Below are 21,861 nucleotides of genomic sequence, written 5' to 3'. Positions count from 1 at the left end.
GGAATGGGACTGACTGGTTGACCTACAGAGAGCTGACATGGACACGACCAGCAAAACTACCTTCTTTCTTGCCATATGACTCCATGTCTCTTGTAAGCTAAGGGTTAGCCAATTTATACAGCAAATTTAAAACCAAAAGAAATGCAGAAATCAGCAGTAAACTTGCAAAATTAAACCTTCACCGTAAAAGGAATCAAAAGCAGCCATGCACCAAAAGCAGTGGCTCCCAGGACCACCTCCAAAGCCAGTTGGCCACAAAGATCTGAAGAGATAAGCATCAAAGATGGTAATGATTACCAATGTAAGGCTGTGTTTCGCTCTGTGCAAGGAATGAGGAACTTGAACAGCTCATTTACAGTTTGTCTAGCCACTTGACACAGAAGCAAAGAAAATATTTGTACGACCATAAACTGTGGGAATAGAAGTAGGCCATTTGGCCCATCAAGTCTGCTCCGCTATTCAATGAGATCATGGCTGATCTGAAATAATCCTCAATTCCACTTTTCCTGCTTTATTCCTATAACTATTGATTCCTTTCCTGATTAAAAATCTATCTCAGCCTAGAACATTCAGCCACCATAGCTCTCTGCAGTAAAGAATTCCACAGATTCTCAGCAAAGACATTTCTGGTCTCTTGTTTCAAATGGACAGCCCCTTACTCAGATTATGGCCTCTGGTCTTAGAGTCTCCCACAAGAGGGAGTGCCCTTGTTGGACACTACCTCTCATCTACCCTGTCAGCCCTCAGAGAATCCTTTATGTCTCAATAAGTGAGAGCATGTTTTTTTTAAAAAAAAGAAAATGTTAATTGTCAAAATGATTGTAATATAAATGATCCAGTATCATAATCACAGAAACCCTACAATGCAGAAAGAAGCTATTTGGCCCATCGAGTCTGCACCGACCACAATCCCACCCAGGCCCTAACCCCCATATCCCAACATATTTACCCACTAATCCCTCTAACCTACGCATCTCAGGACTCTAAGGGACAATTTTTAAGCACAGCCAATCAACCCAACCCGCACATCTTTGGACTGTGGGAGGAAACCGGAGAACCCGGAGGAAACCCACGCAGACACGAGGAGAATGTGCAAACTCCACACAGACAGTGACCCAAGCCAGGAATCGAACCCAGGTCCCTGGAGCTGCGAAGCAGCAGTGCTAACCACTGTGCTACCGTGCGGTAACAGGAGGAATAGTAATCAAGTCAAGCACTGCCACTTTGCTTCCACTCTCATGCACTAGCTTGCAACCTGCTACAGTAAACATGCTGTGCTTTATATATAGAAATCACTATCCCTCTCAAAAGGCTCAGGTTTCTTTCTGTAATCTAAATTACAGTTGCTTAGAGACTATTGAATAAATTCAGCAAATCATGATTTTTAACAGTTATGGGGACAAATACCCTCTTCTAAATGGTCTGCACCCAATGGGAAGGGGCACCAGTTTCCACAGGACAAAAATCAGTATCAAAGTTATGCCACTATGCTGACATTTTTATATCCAAACCATTTTTATTCATCCTACAATGATGTGCCAAAATGCACATTGGATATGATCAGTACAATTCTAAATGTACGATGAGCATTCCCCCCCAAAAAAAATCAAAGCTGGAATCATTAATTGCATCTCACACGGCAATATATTCATTTCATTTTAAGATTTAATAACAAGCAAATTCTGTTTGCCACTTCTGAAACTTCTCATTTTCCAAATGCTAGAATGTCTATACAGTAGTTACATATATTGCATACAAATTTGATAACCAGTGTACTCAAAATTTCTGATGCCACACAAGCTATTGGAATCTAAAAGGGCATTTTGTTCAGTACTAAATTTTTACCCTTATACATTGAAATTTCACTGACATGAAGGGAAATAGTATATATGACAGGAGCAAATAGGGAGGCCAGAGTAGCTGCCCTGAATATCAAGGCATTATTCATCTAATTTTTGCAAGTACAATAAGATAAAATCAATCAGGATCAAGAAGAAAACCATCCACTAACTGGTGGCACACAAAAAGAGAAGATGGTTGTTATTAAAGACTGATCACCAAAGTTCAGGGCACTTCAGTAGGAATTCCTCAAAGTATCCCAGATCCAATCACCATTACTCACTTTCACTGGCCAATATGTTTCATTCACAACTCCCCCCAATAGTATAGCAAGTCCACACTTGGGTTAAGTGGGAACCGGTTAACACTCACAATACACACTTCCAAACATCTCTCCTCAAATCTTCAAAAGTACTATCTCCCTCACCAAACATTTCTTTCAGGGGTCACCACTGACTAGAAGCCTAACTGGACTAGTCATATCAACAATGAGTGTATAATAACTCGACCGAGATTGGGTGAAATGATTCACTTCCTGACCTCTCAAAGCTATTTACAAGGCTGAAGTAGACTTCTCACCATGTGCCACTGAAACAACATTCACAAAAGCTCAACATTATCTCACATAAAACAGTCTGATTTACTGTTGTCCCTGCCAAGAGCTCAATATCCACCTACAGACTGTGACTTTAGTATATATCTACAGGATGTACTAATGGCAACTCATCAAGTTTGCTTTGACAGAACCACTCCACTATGAAGCCTCTATCATAAAGAAGATGGGGAAATCGCATTCCCCAGTAACACAGCATCTGGACTTGGACATGCTTGCTGTTCCTGGGTCAAAATTCTAATTCAGCACTATCGCTCACGTTCTGTCCACAGGAGCTGATACAGGAAAGTGATGTTTTACTTTGGACAATTAGGAATGTTTTTCTGACGCTGGGGAGCTTTACTCTTCATCTAATCTCATAAGTCCTCTTAAGGAGGACCTTGGATCACAAATAGGAAATGTTGCTTCTTATCCATCATTTTAAAGAGCATAAAAGCTTAATAAATAAAATGTTACACTCAACATTTGACAATAATTTCAATGATATATATTTATTACCTGCATCTAACAAGCTAAAACAACACAGATCTGTAAACAGTATGAGCGGTAGAGGTTGCAAAGGAATTTGTTGGTTACTTTACACTTAGGAGAAGGTGACATCAAAAACAATAAACATTCATGGTAATATGACCTTTAAAAAAGAACACATTTAAATGTCACAGGGTTGAACCTTTTTATTCCAATATATGCATTCACATTGAAAAACCAAGTAAACAAATGAGCCTTAACTCAACAGAAGGCTTGTAATGTCACACAGCAGTGCTGTCACTAATATGGTGGGTGTGTGGTATGTTAATGCTCTCCTCACTTGAACTGTAGAAATAACTGCCAGAAGGAAAATTAGAGACTACTCTCCAAATTACGGGAGATTCTAGAGAAAGCATCTGGAGCATACATTAGGAATAAAGTATTGGCATTTATGGATACGCCACTGGTAGCGATCTTGTGAACAACTTGAGGTAATGGAGGGTAAATACACAAAAAACAATTATACAACATTAAAACGTATTTGCTTAAGTCCAGTGCTGACGCTGTGCAGTACACATCTTCAATGTAACATGGTAATGGAAATTACTGTCTCTCATCATAATTGTCCAAAACTAATGTAGACTAAAAAATGGATTTTAGAAACACCTTCTGATTAACTTATGTCCAAGCTTTGGACAGAAAGCTGAATGAAGAGGTTCCTGTATGCATCAACTTTTAAATGTTGGCTGATAGCTAGAAGTCGAATAAGGTAAAAAGACGATACAAGTGCATTTACCTTTATGGTAAATGCATCGATAACAATGTTAGTCTTCTGAGAAGTCTACTTTTTCTATGCTGCGTAAATGCTATAAGAAACACAATCTGAAATGGTTGAAAGCAAAATGGAGAGAAGAAACTGTAGCATTAAATTTACAGGCCTGTCACAATAGCATCCCAGTCACTCACAACCCAAAATCTGTGTTTACAGTGAAGCAAGACAGAGACAAGATAAACTGGGCTGATTCTTTAAAACTGTTTGGAATTCAAACACAAGAGCAAGGGAACATGTCTCTTTTGACATGTAAGTATCCTCTCGTCTTACTTGTGTGTGAATCATAGAACATGCAAAGCAGTTGTTTTTTTTAAAGTTTTATTAGTGTCACAAGTAGGCTTACATTAACATTTCAATGAAGGTACTGTGAAAATCCTCTAATGGCCGCACTCCGGCACCTGTCCAGGTACATTGATGGAGAATATAACATTGCCAATGCACTTATAACCAGCACGTCTTGTTTTATCTGATCCTCTAGCTCAGCAGTCTCTAAACTCTTCAGTACGAGGGCCACATCGTAGATTCTACACATCTTCGCGGGCCAAAGTAAAAAAATCAGTTCTATAAATGAAGGAATAAAATTTGTGTCCGGGCCGGATGTGGCCCGCGGGCCGTAGTTTGGAGACCCCTGCTCTAGCTGCACAGATGAAGGTGACACTTGCAGCCACCTGCACCGCAATGTGCAACTGTAACGTTCCTCTGAACAACGTCACAATAAAAGCCTCAACAGAAATTCACACTTTGTTCAGACTTCTGCATGGAAGATAGTAACCTCAGTGATATGGATTGAAGACCAGCTGTTTTCCTGCTCGGTGGGAGCTCAGTTAGTAAGTCAAGTCATCGGATCTTCTCTTGTGCAACCCCCACCTCCCAAGACCCAGTCACAGGAGTTGGAACACTGAATGCCTGGAAGTCATTAACATGAGATTTGGGCCAGTCCAGAAGGGGGAAGTAGAATTTTTAAGAATGACTCATAGGAGGAAATGATACTTTGCTAGGATACAAGAAGTGGTTGTTAGTTAGTAATTTAACTAATCCCAAACTTGATGGGGTGGTAAAACCTCACAACAAACGTTGAGTTTGTTAAAATATTTAGTTAACCCTGGCCAAAGTACAACATACTATACTGGTTCTATGTGATCTCTTCACGAACCATGCAAAAACGTACTCTTTGTCTGGACTTTACACACTAATTGATGTAACTATTACTCCTCGTAAACTGACATGGTTTTATTCAATATTTTAAATGTCCTATAACTCCAAAAAATCAATATTCATATCAGGAAGCATTCAGAGCCTATGGACTCAAAATTAACTGAGTTTTTCCAGGTCCTTTGTTCTCATTTAAGATTTCAGCACCTGCATTATTTTGCTTATTTTCAACCATGCCTATTTTACTTAGAGTGAGTTAACTACAATTCAATACAGAATTTGCAACACAGATTTGATCACATTTCCACATAAAGTCCCGAGTCTACCTCAAGCGATCCAAACTTGGTGGCTTCACAATCCTTCACATTACGTCAGCTGAAACTCTAGAAGGAATTGTTTACCTCAACATCGAGTTATAACTGTTTTTTCGACCATACAAATGAAAAAGTAGTCTAGAATGAAAACCAAATGTGCCGTTTAACAATTTTAAACACCATTAAAATTTAAACTTTTGTTTTATATACTTAAAAGGAACAAATCATTCAGCTAAACCACATTCATTAAATCTTGCACATAAGGGCAGCACAGTGCCATAATGGTCAACACTGCTGCCTCATAGCGCCAGGGGCCTGGGTTCAATTCCGGCCTTGGGGCTGTCTCTGCAGAGCTTACAAGTTCTCCCTGTGTCTATGTTTCCTCCAGGTATTCAGATTTCCTCCCACAGTCCAAAGATGTGCAGGTTAGGTGGATTGTCTATAGTAAACTCTCCCCTTAGTGTCCGAAGATGTGGATGATACGTGGGGTTATGAAAATAGCACCTGGGTATGATGCTCTGTTGGAGAGTTGGTGCAGACTCAATGGACCGAATGGCCTATTTCTGCACTGTCGGGATTCTTTGATTTGGATAGCCCTTTGGTCACCTGACCCAATATCTCCTGATGTGGCTTGGTGTCATTTTGCTTCATAATGCTCCTGGGAAGTATCTTGGGACATTTTATGTAAAAGGACTTTACAGTCCTAATATCCAATTAAGCTACGGCTACAAAAACTCAATTTTAGAAATTAATTCTCTTTTTTATTTGTTCCACAGGAAATGTGTGCTGCTGGCAAGGCCATAATTTGTTGCCTGTCCCTAATTGTTCTTGAGAAGGTGTTGCTGAGGCATCTTCTGGAACCACTGGAGTTCCTGTGGTGTTGGCACACACACACTACTGTTTGGAAGGGAGTTCAGGGGCTGTGACTCTAACAGTGAAGGAATGGTAATATAATTCCAGGTGTTGTCGGGTTTGGAGGGGAACTAGCAGGTGGTGCTGTTCCCACACTTCTGCTGCCCTTACTCTCCAAGGTGGTCAAGAAAGTGGGTTTGGAAGATACTGTCAAAAAGAGAGTTGGTGGGTTGCTGCAATGTACCTTATACATGGGACACATTGCTAGTGGTGGGCACCAGTTGGAGGGAGTGAATATTTAATGTGCTGGATGGGGTGCCGATCAAGCAGACTGCTTTATCCTGAGTAGCGTCAAGCCTCTTGAGTTGCTGGAGCTGCACTCATTAAGGCAAGTGGAGAGTATCACATCACACTATCATCTGTGCCTCAGATGGTGGGCAGCATTTGGGGAATCGGGAGATAAGTTACTCACCCCAGGCTTCCTTGCCTCTCTGCTGCTCTTGTAGCCACAGTACTTAAATGGCCGGTTCAGCTAAGTTTTTGGTCAATGGTATATTGGAGGGTAGGTCACCGATGACTCAACTGAATATGGTTGGGCCTAGGACATGACTACCCTGAGGAGTGTCTGCAAGGATATCGTGGGGTTGAGATGATGGTTACCAGAAATCATAACCATCTTCCTTTGTGTACCAGTTGGAGAATTTCCCCAACCAATTCCCATCGACTTCAATTTTGCTAGGGCTCCTTGATATCACACACAGTAAAATGCTGTCTTACTGTCAAGAGCAGTCACTCAAGAGCAGTCGCTATACATAGAAGTGGGTAAAAAGAGTATGACAGACAAATTGTTAGTGATTCATCAAAAACTTGAAAAATTAGTTCCACATTTTCTCTCCCTTTAAGCTCATCTTTCCAAAGCAAGAGTTGCTCTTTTAAACTGGGACACATGCAAAAAGATGAATATGGATGACATGAACTAAACAGCAATGATGCAGAAGAATGTGACTTAATGTGACTTCTCCTTAGAGAATTTGTCTTAGTTTGGAGCGAGAAACGATCATGTGGTTCCTCAAGAGTGGATACTTTTTAAACCATACATTTAAGGTACAGTTTAATTTTTAAAAAGACATACACAATACTGAAATTTTCTGACATCAAATTAAGAGTGGGAAGGAGAAGCAGATCACATTGTGAAAGACTGCAAAAGGACACAGCGAAGCGAGGCAGATGGGTTGTAAAGACTGTTCCAAGTAAAAGATGTGCAGTCATGCATTTTGGAAATAAGAGGATAATGTTGGACATGCACACTACTGTAGTTAGGCTGTAGTTGGAGTACTGTGTACAGCTCTAGGTACCTTATTACAGGATGGACAAAGTAAATGTGCAGCATACAGGATGGATATAAAATAAATGTGCAGCATAGATTCACTTGGATTTTACCATGAACAAGGGGTTAAGAGTTATGAAGAGAGACTGGAGCAGCTATAGATTTCTTCACTGGAGGCAAATGGTTGCAGATGAACTGATTGAGATCTTCAAGATGAAGAGTTATGATTATTTATGGGTCTCCAGGAAAGTAATGAGATGACACAAATCTAAAGGTAATCATGGGAAAAATTAAATAAAAGGCAAGGAAAAAAATCATTACAAGCAGAATGGAATTCGCTGCCAGAAACCATGGTTGATGCACAGTTCATAAATCCTGTCTAAAGGGAATGAGATGCTTGAAAAAATACACTATGAATGAAAAGTGCAAACCTGATGAGTAGAATTGCCTGTTCTTGTATTGTGGTATTTTACAATTCCAGTCAACATGAACTCATCTGGATTACTAATCCTGGTCTGATTTACTATGAGTGGTGCAGTTTACTCACATTCATTGCAAAAAATATCCTCACACATTGCAACACTACCATAGGGAAACAATTTTTTCCTCTGTACTGGACCTACAATTAAAAGGACTACAAAAACATTGGGTATACATGTTAATGTTAAATAAAGCTATAAAGAGCTTTTCTTTGTAGCCTCTGTGAAACAAGGATTTCAAACTGCATGGGTTTGTATGGTATAAAATGCACTTATGCTTTTTAAAACCTTAAAAAGTCCAGTGCTCAAGAAAATGGACAAAACACACAAGCGTATGAATTAACAGCAAGTCAGAATGCTTTAAATTTTTGATTAGTCTTGCAGGTTTTTAGTTTTTCTCTACATTAAGGAACACATTCCTGCCCACCCGATAGCCTTTCACCCCCTTGTTCATCAAGAATCAATCTATCTCTGCCTTAAAAATATTCAAAGATTCTGCTTCCACTGCCTTTTGAGAAAGAAAGTTCTAAAGACTCTCAACCCTCAGCAAAAAATTCTACTCATCTTGATCTTAAATGGATGACCCCCTATTTTTAAACAGTGATCACCAATTCTAGATTCTCCCATAAGAGGAAACATCCTTTGCACATCCACCCTGTCAAAGCCATGCAAGGATCTTGTATGTAGTCAGCAGGTGGCCTCTTACTCATCCAGCGGATACAAGCCTAGCCTGTCCAAACTTTGCTCAAAAAACCCGCCCATTCCAGGTAATAGTCTAAGTAGTCACCAGTTCCTCTTTAGCCACAGCACATGTGACTACTTCAAAGAACACCTATAAAATCATGTCGACTCTGCCTGATTACTTTGAATTCATCTAAGTGCCCTGGCTATAACGTCTTTAATAATAGCTTCTAACATTTTCCCAATGACAGCTGTTAAGCTGTAGTTTCCTAACCTTAACCCTCCTTTTCTGAATAAAGGATTTACATTTCCTATTTTTCAATCTAATGGAACATTCCCCGAATCTAGGGAATTTTGAAAAATTAAAACCAACACATCAAGTATCTTACTAGCCACTTATTTTAAGGACCTAGGATGAAGCCCATCAGGACCCAGCGACTTGCACGGCAATAGAATGATTCTAATTGATCATTTAAAAATATAAAAGTTTAAATTTGATTATAAAAATGCATATACCGATGATAAGTTGATTTAAATAACACTTCTGGAAAGTTCCAGTTTAGGGCTACTTATTTCACTTCATTCCTAGCTCGCATGCAGAGAACAGATAGTACAATATCTTAGTCTGTTGTTCTGAAAATTAAACGACAACTGAGGATGGGAAAGATTTTAAGGGTTTTTAAAAATCTAGCTGAAAAGTAAAACCATGTTAGAATATCCTATTATTTGAATTAAATTATCAACACCAAACGGGTTAGTGACTGCCATTGTTCCTGGATTTTTAATGTTTACTGAAGTATAACCAAAGTTGACAATTGGTTTCCTTCTTTCACTCCTCAATCACAACAGCTTTTAAGTGAACTGTTGAGTCTCCTAAAATAGCAGTCTCAAAATCTTTTTTAAAAAGCTGATCCTATGGAGCGTTAAAAAAAAAGTGGACTATGTTCGCAATTGAAGCTGACAGCTGAGTCCAAGAGTGATGCAGAAGAAAATGAAGATCCATTAAGGAGGCTGCATTGATTTTGCAATTCACTGTTAAAAAAAATACAGAATCGAGTCCCAAGTGCCAGCCTCCAAAATCAAATGGACAGGCCAGATTACATCTACATCAGTGGGAAGAAGTGCTGCTTACTGCCAATGATTATTTAAAATAAGTTACCACCAGGTTGCGGATTGTAATATAATATGACTGAATATGGATGACATCATGTTATGTATCCCATTATAAGAGCAAGAATTATTGCTGAAATTGGTCTATTTTATATTATAGTCTCACTTGTGCAATGTTTCACAGTTCAGTTGTCTAGTGATTTTATACTTTAAAAAAATTTACTTGATTATATGGTCACCTCGAAGGCATTAAAATTTTAAAGAAGCAATACACTGTTTTTGAGACAAGCAAGGAACGTTCCTTTCTGAATATATCGACCAATACATAAATCAAATCATCTTTCTTATTCCTTCTCAATTACCCTTTCTCCCGGCATTATCCATGGTTAAGTAGAGGGCAAATAATTTCCCCATGTCTCTGACAATGCTATTTAGTGAAGACTCACTAATTTGCATAAAGTGTAAAGAATTATGCAAAGGGCTTCTTTTTAGCCACCTCTCTGAAGTGCTTTAGATTAATGCTGAACTTCGCTCTGGTGTTGGTGGTCAGGATCTACGTTTTTACGTGTTGTGGTACAGCAGATTGCTAACAGTGCAAACAAATCTTCTCTGAAGCCAGGAATATTTTTCTTGAGATGCTTGACAGTAGCAAGCAAGAAAAAGACACAACAATGACACGTGTTAACTGCGACTCAGTTGGCAGAACCCTCACCTCTGAATCACAAGTTTGCAGGTTCAAGTCCCACTACAGAGCTTGAGCACAAAAATCAGGGCTGATACTCTGGTCTAGCACTGTCAGACATGTTGCCTTTCGGATGAGATGTTGAACCGAGACCCATTCATGTTCTCAGAGACATAAAAAAAATCCCATGATATTATTTTGAATAACAGGGGAGTTTATCCCTGGTGCCCTGGTCAATATTTAGCTTCAATTAACATCGTAAAAATAATTGATCTGGTCATTAGCATATTGCTGTTGGTGTGATCTTGTTGCACAGAAATTGGTTGCCTGGTTTCCTATGTCACAACAGTTATTACACTTCAAAACTACTTCAGTGACTGTAAAGCACTTTTGAGATGATGTTCAGTGATCATGAAAAGTGCTTTACAAATCCAAGTCTTTTGCTTTATCATATACATACACAGTAACACACAAGGAGCCAAGGTTTTCTGCCCTGTGCTTGCTACCATGTGGCTTTCCATCAATTTAAATCCATTTAAATTAATGCCCAGCTTTCCAAAAAAACTAAAAGGCCTGGCCAAGTAAAAAGCATTTTCCAAAAGGTTTTTAATAAATCAATTGCCTTGTGATGTTTTATTGCAAGTACTCTGCTCCTATTTTAGCTAGTACAAATGTTTTGGGGGCGGGGATTGGGGCAATGTGGTAACCCTGGTTATTCCAGTACAAATGCATTCTGCCAGGGAATAGCAAAACACAGCATCACAAACAGAACATCCGATCTCAGCTATGCCTTCAGGCGAAGTAAAAAAAAATCCAGACCTTTTCTGCCCCACTACCAAAAAGCAGCACCACACACGACCAAACAGCCAAAGAGCTTTGATAATTTTTCATGGCACCAAGTCACTGGCTAACTTCTTCAGCAGGTAATGGCTTGGACTAATCGCTTTTCAGCTGATGAGGAAGATAGTCCACCATTTACTTCTGGGTTCGGTTCAGACACTCCACAGTGGCTAGCACTGCAGACTGTGGGAGAAAACTGGAGGAAACCCATGTAGACATGGGGAGAAAGTGCAGACTCCACACAGACAGTGACCCAAGCCAGGTCCCTGGCTTGGGTCACTGTCTGTGTGGAGTCTGCACTTTCTCCCCATGTCTACATGGGTTTCCTCCAGTTTTCTCCCAGTCCGAAAAGTGTGCTGGTCATGCTAAATTCTCCCTCAGTGTACCTGAGCAGGCGCTGGAGTGTGGCGACTAGAGGATTTTTACAGTAACTTCATTGCAGCGTTCATGTAAGCCTACTTGTGGCTGATAAGCTTTAAAAAACATTTAATTTTAAATGCAAGTTTCCTTAAGTTCCATTGAAGAGTGGTTTCAAACCACAGACTAGTTTTTTAAAAAAATGTACATCTCTAATTAGGATTTCCACAGCATACTTATATTGAATGTTTTGAGTCAACTGCACCCAATCTTCCCAGGGAGGGAAACGTGCTTCACATCATTCTTCCCACTGGTGTCTCAACACAGCAAGTTAATTCTTCTTACTGATGAACATGTTTAATTTCCTGTTCCACTACAAACTGTATTTCATAACACAACTAAAAAGAAAACATACCAGTTGTCAATTCCTACATCAGAAAAACACAAAACTGAAAACGTTGTAACTTAAAACAACTATTGCTCAACAGCCATATCCCACATGTTAAAAGGATGCATACCAATAGAACAATTAAGTTTGAGAAACAATTTTACATTTTATCAACACATCCTGAATGTGGAGCAGATGAAACATCTTTGAACAGAATCAAGTGTAAGAGTTACTCTTAATTAAGTTAGAAAGTATTCAATAAAGAGAATGGACTTTTAAAAAAAGGCATTTTCTAATTACTTTGTTGATCAAACATAAGATTCTTTTACTTTGTGGTTCTAGACTCCAGGATAACCAAGTGGATTTTCAGCATTTCATTGATGAAATGTTATAAATACCAATAACTGCTGTAAGCGAGGGAATCTGGTGAAAAACTGGTGTGCGAATTGAAAGAAGAATCTGCCCTGATGAAGGTGCCCAAGACCACACACGTGGCCCCACCCTGACCACCACAACTTCGGAGATCCAATTTGATCCATTTCCAAAATGCTTCATAAGGACTGGATCATCCATCTCAAATGCTCTACTTTAGACAAATAATGGTCAAAATAGGATGAGCAGGGCGGCACAGTAGTTGGCACTGCTGCCTCACAACTCCAGGGACCAAGGTTCAATTCTGGCCTTGGGTGACAGTATGGAGTTTGCACATTCTCCCCGTGTCTGCATGGGTTTCCTCTGGGTGCTCCCGTTTCCTCCCACAGTCCAGAGATGCGAAGGTTAGATGGATGAGCCATGAGAAATGTATGGGGTATGGGAATAGGGCAGTGGAGAGGGCCTGGGTAAGATACTCTTGTCAGAGAGTTGGTGCAGACCCGATGGGTCAAATGGCCTCGTCTGCACTGTAGGGATTCTATAATTCATAGAAATCATAGAAACCTTACAGTACAGAAAGAGGCCATTCGGCCCATCGAGTCTGCACCGACCACAATCCCACCCAGGCCCTACCCCCATATTCCTACATATTTCCCACTAATCCCTCTAACCTACACATCTCAGGACACGAAGGGCAATTTTTAGCATAGCCAATCAACCTAACCCGCACATCTTTGGACTGTGGGAGGAAACCGGAGCACCCGGAGGAAACCCACGCAGACACGAGGAGAATGTGCAAACTCCACACAGACAGTGACCCAAGCCGGGAATCGAACCCAGGTCCCTGGAGCTGTGAAGCAGCAGTGCTAACCACTGTGCTACCGTGCCGCCCCTTCAACCTTTTCTACTAATGTGCAAGACACAGGTGTTGCTCTAAAAAATCTTGTGTGGGGTTTCCAGATCTACATGGATTCTAGTTTACAATCCATTCGAAGTTCCTCTTGTAATATTTATTGGTGTTTCCTCATGACCTCGTGCAGGCTCCCTTCTTTTTATTTTTAAGATCTCCAACCAATTCAACTTAAGCTCCTGAAGCCAATCATGCCCCATTAAACTGGGCCCTTGACCCGACGCCACCATCAGCGGTAGCTGTCTGTAACTCTCATGGGTTGTAGTTGTTCCCACTACCTTTATGGCCTCACCAATATATGTAGCTAGTTTAGCTGCAGAGTTTATCAAGTTCAGGAGCTGAACTCCTTTAAAATATCGGTAGATCGGCTTGCTCATAACAGTAGCTGACACCCCCAGGTCTACCTCCATCTTCAGTGTCCAGCCATTCACTATCAGCATTGCTGCGATGTAAGCTACCTTGGCAATTCCACATTGTTTAGTAGCATAACATTTTGCTCCCCCGCTGGACAATCCTCCATTCTATGCAGTGGGGCTGGATTATTTACTCTGCTTGTACTTGGCTGGCCCTGCTTGCTTCTACATTTGTGCCTTAAATGACGCTTTATTCCCCCCCACACCCAAAGCACTCTGAATCTCTAAATCTACACACTTCTGAGGACTGGCTTCCCGTACATTGAAAGCACTTGGTGATGTGCCTAGGCTGCTTAAAACTTCAGTATTTAGTGTTTCTTCCCACTCCTGAGCACCCTTCACTCCGCTCTCTATAGCTATTGCCATTTCCATTGCCTTCTTAAAAGGTCAACTCAGGCTCAGCCAACAGTTTCCTTTGTATAGTAGCATTATTTACACTGCATACCAACTGATCTCTCAACACGTCATCTAAGGCCGACTTGGAGTCACAATGCTCTGCAATCTGCTTCAAGCCTTGCTACGAAGGCCACAATGGTGTCCCCTGGGGCCCTCCCCACCGAGTTAAACTTATACCTTTGCAGTGTTACAGAGTCTAATGCCCTTTGTTCGTTCAACGAGTTTGCAAATGTCTTTGTATTGGGAGCAGCCGGGGACATTACACTTCAGATCAAGTTATACGTCTAGGTCCCACATGTAGTAAGACAACTTCCTTCTTATCCTCCCCTCTATTCCATTAGCCCTGAAAAAAATATTCCAACCGTTCCAGGGTCACATTGAAGGGTTCGAGCAAAGAGAGGCACGTTTGCTCCCTCTTTTTCAGACTCAGATTGATCTCACTGTGCACTTTTGCAACAATGTTCTCTTCGAATTCCTCAAATAAAACAGTTGCTCTGGTTTACCTTGTCGCCAGTGTAGTGATTGCAAGGATTGGCGACCACCAATAACGAACCTATAACATTTTACTTACAAGTAGATAAACATAGAATCCCTACACAGCAGGAGGCTGTTCGGCCCATCAAATTTGCACCAACCCTCTGAAAGAGGGTTCCACTCAGGCCCTATCCCTGTAACAATGTGCATTTACCATGGCTAATCCACTCAACCTACACATCTTTGAACATTGAAGGGCAATTTGGCACAGCCAATCCACCTAACCTGCACATCTTTGGAAACGTGCAGTGTGTTTTTTACAATGTTAACACTGCGAGCTTGAGGATATACTCTGGCTGCAAAAGCCCACGCTCTGCACTGAGATCCCTGTGCCTGTTCCCCATTGGGTGATCAGATCACATGATCTTCCCGATGTGCAACCCTTAAAGGGGCCAGCTACTACACTATCAAAAAACCTCAACGCCAAAATCATCATTTTGCAACAATTCATAAGAGTGGCTAAAACACAAGTATCCATTATATTAAATCAACAGGAATGATTCTGAAATTGAGTGCCAAATCTATAGTAAAGTGGGATGGTTATGATGTAATTGCCTCGAGTTGAATTCCAAACATACTTGAATGAAGAATTTGATCGGTTTTAAAACACTTTGAACATGGTTAAAAGTTTTTTTGTATCTTATTCAATAAACCATGTCACTCAGATATAATGTGAATTATTGGTGCTTTTTTTTCATATTTCATAACGACGGGACCTACACGAGCAGCTCACCTTTATACGTGGTGGACAAGTCAACCCATTTTTGGAAGGATTTCTTGAGGCTTCAGAAGGTCAACTTATATGTTGACAAGTATGGTGCAAGTTCACAAAGCAGGAGGGTGAAATCATTTCTAGAATAACTTTGTGCTCAGATGGTGTCAAACTATGAGCATGGAATAGTATTAGCATGGAAATCCTTTAGAACTCTTTCCAGCCTTTAAAAGCTTCAATGCTTATCAACTTACACCTGGCAATCTTTCTGGTTGCTGCTTGAACAAATGGAAGTCACCCATAGACATTTGGTGAAGTGCTACTATATTTATTCAATAAGGGAATATTGTTGGGAGATAAATACACTCTCCCTCCTTGCATGAAATATATATTAAAAAGAATGACGCTTCACTTCTTCCCCCTTCCTAATCAGAGCTGAAATCTATTTGTAATGCAGAGTATATTTGAAGAAAGTGTTGAAGTTTCAGGGGAAGCTTTGTGCTTCCTCGCCCCACAAAAGGACTCTAAATGATAAGAGGCCCTTTCCTAGTATTGAATTCTGCATTGTGTCTTGCGTTAAATGACTTCAGTGGACATATGAAAGCCAGTTTCACACACTATTGTTCTTCAAAAAGGAAATCAGGGAATTTGAAGGTGTCAACTAAAACACATTACCAAGCACAAACAACCACCTCAAAAGCACAAACAAGCACATTTGGAACATTTCACACTGCAGCTTCATGGGACAAACATTCAAACTGAAAACTCTCAAGTAGCATCACCTTCCACATTTGCTGCACTAGCTGAGTTGCTCTCGGTATAATTTATTTGACGGATTTCTATTTCAGACCATCCCATTTTGAATCCTCAAACTGAAGCTGTAGTCTTTTCAGCTGACATTTTACAAAAGGCCACAATCAGTGAAATGGAAAATTCTGAGGGTCACAGGAGGTAACAGGTTAGTGAGGGGTAAGCATACAAAGGGGTTTCAAGATAAGGATAAGAATTTAACATTTTAGATGCTGGCAGACTGGGATCCAATAACCCCACAATTACAATTGTAGAGGATAAACATCAAGCTCTCGCACAAAATTAGGGATGCAAAATTCATATAGCGGTAAAACAACAAAGGGAGGCCATCTGCCACAGCTTTGCCTCTTGAACCATTGGAGTCATGCCAAATGGCAGTGGCAAAGCACCTGGTAATTGCTGAAATAAGTTCAAGTTCCAAGATTAAAATGAAAAGGCAACTCGATCCAGATGAGGTACAAGGCAGTAATAATCAAGTTCTCTGACTTCCACAGTGGTTTGCACCAAAAACTGATCAGTGGAGCTGAATAAGTGCAAGTCTGTTTGAAAAACAAACCTGCCTATATCCCAAGAAGCACACTAGCTGAGAGGCTGCGCAATTAATTCCATTGATTTCCTTAAATAAATGCATCAAAACTTCATCACATCCCTACTTAAGCACATATTTTTAGAAGATCAATTTTACTTAAAGATCAGGCAAGACAGCTTTCAAGCATCAAGGTGGCCCTTTTCCTGCCTAGTCTGAACGCTGCAGATGTTCACTAGACCCACTTTAGCATGACGCCACAGCCAAAAACAATGAAAAAAGCTTACACACACTGCTTTTTATACTTAAGCTGCCGATCACTTTATTTATTGCAGATAAAAGAAACATTTAATCTGAAGAACGCATAATTTTTTTTTAAGAAGATGGGAATAAAATCCATTAACGGCCAGCTGGTACAGACTGTCAGTCACATTCAAATGGTATTACAAAGTGCTGCAGCATCAGCTGGGCTGAGTTCAGAATTTAAATAGAACTCGCGGGGTACTTCTGCTTTTGAGGTCAATCTACCAAATGCAACATCTTTCTTACAAACAATGAGGAAAATTGAGAAGAAAATTGGAAATAAAACACTAAAGCACCTTGACACGAGTTCTCAGTTGGAGTTCAAACTGGGGACTAACCAGATTTTATAAAGATTTTTTTGTCTAAAAACTGCTGTAGTTCTTGCACGTCATCTAAAGCCTTCTGAACAGTGTTTTATAAAACAAATTACACAATACAGCTTCAGGACAAAGAAACAAAGGAATCAAGGCCTTGAGGGGGTGGGGGAAGTGACAGGCAAGGCACAAGTCACAACAAAAAAGAACAATCTAACCAAGAACCTATTAAAAATTGATTCCTAAAACACTTTTTAAAGTGCACCCTATTAATAGGAGACTATTTTACCAAGGAATTCTAATCTGGATTTTGAGAAAAAGGACATTTGGGAAGGATTTAGGGCTGCCATTTAAACAGGTGGAAATTTTCCCCCCCACTGAAAGACAAGTGTAGAATTTGTTCACATGGATACATGAAGATAAATACCCGAAATATGGTATTTCTGCAGAGTGTGGGTGGGGAGAAAAGTGGCAAAATACATTACACCATAGTGAACAGGAGCATAATGAAGTCAATAATTAGTACATAGAAATCAAGGTAAAATCCTTGAATCCTTTAACAATGAGTAAATAATGCACCAGACATTTGACCATAATAAAATGTACATATATCGATCGGAGTTCTGCACTCATTATTACAGGGAAAATGGGTTCTGCAGTATAACCTAGAGTCTGATCAACAAAACTCTCACTGACCTGGGGCATTTATGTGCAATGGTACATGATTCATTTCCTGAAACAATGGTAACCGTAGTTATTGTTCATAAACAGGAACCAGCCAAAATTTGGAAATGGCTCTAATGTGAATTTAGGAGACATGCAGTACTGTAAAGGAAATCTGAGACATGACAGAAATATGGTGTTCTGAAATATTCACCCTACACCGTTCTCCCCCATTTACAATGCAGGACAGCTTTCAGAACACTTGACAGTGAGAAAAAAACTGGGGAAAAGTGCTTCAAAAGTCACACGGTACAAGAGCTTGCAGTGGCACTGCTGCCTTCAGAGTAGCTCTGGAAAATGACCAGGGCTGATAATCTAAGAGGCAATACTATTGATGCATTTATATTACAGCAGGGCCAGTAAAGTCAGGACTGCAGTCGGGAACAACACCCCATGACAGAAGTTACTTTCTACATCAACAAGTTTCTCAATTTATTTTAGAATATTTAAAATCTGAAACAAATTTGTTTTCCCTCAAAGGCTGATACAAATTCTGTCAAATTTGCAATCTGTGAAACACATTCTGTACTTAAGAACCAGCAATTGATAAAACACTGACTTTAGTAATACTGGTTATTGTTGAAAATATACAAATGTTATTTGATTGTGTGTTGTCAGAGGTTAATTTCTGGCTCCTTTCCTGACGAGATCCAAAACAATTGTTTTAATTATCACGAATAGCCTATCAGATATCAGTTTGTGCAGTTCTGTTGTCTAGGCACAGCTGATCAGTTCAACACAAAAGGTAAGACTCTCCCATACTGTGTAGCGAGCCACTATTTTAAATGACAACATACTGCAAAAGAACAAACTGCAATTAGATTTTGTCTGCCTTTCTTGCTCTCTTTCTTGTCTAGCTTTTACTCCAGTGCTATAGCACAGAATGTGCATTCAGATAAATAGAGGTCAACATTATCCAAGCAGGAATCAGACATCTATGATATTCAATCAAATCCTACAACAAAAGTTCGACGTACATTCATGTATTCCTACCAGCATGTTATTCATTTAATCTCAAGAAATAACCTGGATGATGAGGTTAACTCTAGGCCTGCTGCTGAGGACATTGAGGTGGAGAGATTTTGGAAAAGCTATGCTAACTGTGGGCATTTCAAAATAACGCTGAGCGTCCAATATGCAGAATCCCCAACATCATAAACTCAAGTTACAACACTGTTCCACTGGCATGTGCCCAGGTAATTGCCCTGAGATGTTCAATATTTACTTTATGAATAGCCCATTCAGAAACAGGTTTTTAAGATGAATTACACTCTCTGACCTCAACCAAAGTGCAATCATTCTCACATGTGTAAAACCATTTGGTACTCCTGGCTCCTGCTGCTTAATTTTCACCAGGAAACAAATCTGATTATATGCAGCCCTCCCACAATCCACTACTTTTACACAAACAAAACAATTATTTTGAAACACTCCTTTAGAAAACAGCACCATTATGCCTTTTGGCAGCACACAATTTTCTATTTTACATGCACATTACCCAGGACATCTGAAAGATTTCAACCACTTCCTCTGAGAAATTCCCACAGCTTGTATCCCCAGGAGTATTACTTTATAGATCAGCTGGGCTTTTCTGGGATGGGGGGGGGAAAGCAGTTCTGCTTGTTATGCTCCCCTTTAGTGATTTCTTTGTTGCTCGGTTGAAATATATGACTGATATTCTATCCTTTGATTGATGGGACAGTCCATCTGCTCAGTTGAAATGAACCCTGGACATTATCTAAATAGTCAGCTCTTTCTATATGTGATCCCTCTGAATCATAATCTTCCCAGGAGCTTGTGGATATGGAGAGTGACTAGGTGGATGACAGTTTTTCTTTCTTAACTATTACCCTGTTCATTCCCCCCGTGGGCCAGTGACACAGAGCTAAATATGTTACACACACAGTTTTTAGCCTTGTTATTATTAGGGAGTACTATTCTCTCTCTTGTTTTTGCTCCTCAGATCCACTCTCAGTTCTTACCCAGATAGATGTCTCCGAAGGAGCCGCTGCCGATTTTCCTGCCGAGTCGGTACCTGTTTCCCACTCTCAGTTCCATGGTGGAGTGGGGACGGGGGGGGGGGATGAGGAGGGGAGGGGGGTTCGCCACTGAATGGAGTTTGATTTGAACCCCGGTTACTCAGGGAAACTCTCTCTCTCCCAGCCTTTCTCACAAGAAGGATTTTCACCGACACTTATCTCGCCCCTGTCCCAACGCACCCCGGCAATATCCGCACCGGAGGACCCGCTAAACGCTGGAGTTTATGCTCCGCCGGGTTTTATAGTCATTCTGGCCCGCTGTAGGCAGGATGGCGTCGGATTCTGCTCACTCTATCTCCTTCCCTCTCCGCGGCTCTACTCCGCCATTGCCTGACTGAGCCGACCCTCTGACGTCACATCCGCTGTCTGACGTCACTGGACAGGGAGGAGGAGGCGGCTCGGTGACGTCATAGATACTATAAAATGTTACAACAAGTGCAGAGTGGCCATTAAATAGATATACTAGAAGTACACTATGTATATACATGAGAAATAATGTCTACTATGGCCCACTACCCAACATTAACAAGCAATAGTTTTCATGATGAGTGTGGTTACCAATTAGTCATGACAGACAATTGCCCCCCTTTTGCATTGTCACAAAGCCACTGCCTTAAAGTTTATTTATTAGTCCCAAGTAGGTTTACATTAACACAGCAATGAAGTTACTGTGAAAAGCCCCTAGTTGCCACACTCCGGCGCCTGTTCGGGTACACTGAAGGAGAATTTAGCACGACCAATGCACCTAACCAGCACGTCTTTCAGACTGTGGGAGGAAACTGGACACCTGGAGGAAACCCACGCAGATGCGGGATGAATGTGCAGACTCCACACAAACAGTGACCCAAGTCGGGAATCGAACCCGGATGCCTGGTGCTGTGAGGCAGCAGTGCTAACCACTGTGCAACGGTGCTGTCCCCTGCTAAAGCAGATGTAAACATTGAAGTTTTTAGATATATTTCGTCCGGTGATATGAAAAGGTAGAAGCGATCATGGCAGCATGGTATGGTTAGCACTGCTGCCTCACAGCGCCAGGGAACCCGGGTTTGCTTCCGGCCTCAGGTAACTGTCAGTTTGCACGTTCTTCCTCCGTGTCTGTGTGGGTTTCGTCCAGGTGCTCCAGTTTCCTCCCACAGTCCAAAGATGTGCAGGTTAGATGGATTGGCCATGCTAAATTGTTCTTTAGTATCAGGGGGATCAGTGGGGTAAATAAGTGAGGTTAAGGGGGTAGGGCCTGAGTCGGATTGTTGTCAGTGCAGGCTTGATGGACTGAATGGCCTCCTTCTGCACTGTAAGAATTCTTTGATTCTATTCTTCTATGTAAAGGTAGAAGTCAGAGAGTAGTGGTGGAAGGATGTTTTTCTGGTTAGAGGTACGTGACTAGTGGTATTCCACAGGGACCTGTACTGGGACCTCTGCTGCTTGTGATATATATATATAAATTACTTGGATGAAGATGTAGATGGGTGGGTTAGTAAGTTTGCAGATGATACAAAGATAGATGGAGTTGTGGATAGCGTAGAAGGTTGTCAAAGGATACAGTGGGATATAGATCAGCTGCAGATAAGGGCGGAGAAATGGCAGATGGAGGTTAATTCGGGCAAATGTGAGGTGCTGCACTTTGGGAGATCAAATGTTAAGGGTAAGTATATAATTAATGTCAGGATCTTGAACAGCACATGAATATGCAAGGAATAGAATAGAGGAATGTGGACCAAGGGCAGGCAGAAGGGATTAGTCTAATTTGGTGTCACATTCGGTTCAACATCGTTGGCCGAAGGGCCTGTTCCTGTGCTGTACTGTTCTATGTTCTAAGCGATTATGGTGGCACAGTGGTTGGCACTGTTGCCTCACAGTGCCAGGCACCCGGGTTCA

General features: G+C 40.8%; 1 protein-coding gene across 4 annotated transcripts in view; it reads right to left on the bottom strand.

Annotated features, from left to right (window-relative positions):
• Nucleotides 1–20,367, bottom strand: part of LOC144501636 (casein kinase I) — a 51,152-nt gene extending 30,785 nt beyond the window's left edge. For 3 of the 4 annotated variants that reach the window (XR_013499168.1, XM_078225535.1, XM_078225536.1), the window contains exon 1: nt 19,930–20,354. Coding sequence is in view for 3 of the 4 variants with exons in the window: in XM_078225535.1 (XP_078081661.1) it covers nt 19,930–20,005 (76 nt within the window). In the remaining variant the exon portion in view is untranslated. Of the gene's footprint in view, nt 1–19,929 lie in introns of all 4 variants that reach the window. The other variant, XM_078225534.1, reaches the window with a different exon arrangement.
• Nucleotides 20,368–21,861: the final 1,494 nt, after the last annotated feature.

Source organism: Mustelus asterias, chromosome 12, assembly GCF_964213995.1.
Source record: "Mustelus asterias chromosome 12, sMusAst1.hap1.1, whole genome shotgun sequence".
Classification (NCBI taxonomy): Eukaryota; Metazoa; Chordata; class Chondrichthyes; order Carcharhiniformes; family Triakidae; genus Mustelus; species Mustelus asterias.
The sequence above is the reverse complement of the archived record's forward strand: the minus strand, read 5'-3'. Positions and strand labels throughout refer to the sequence as shown.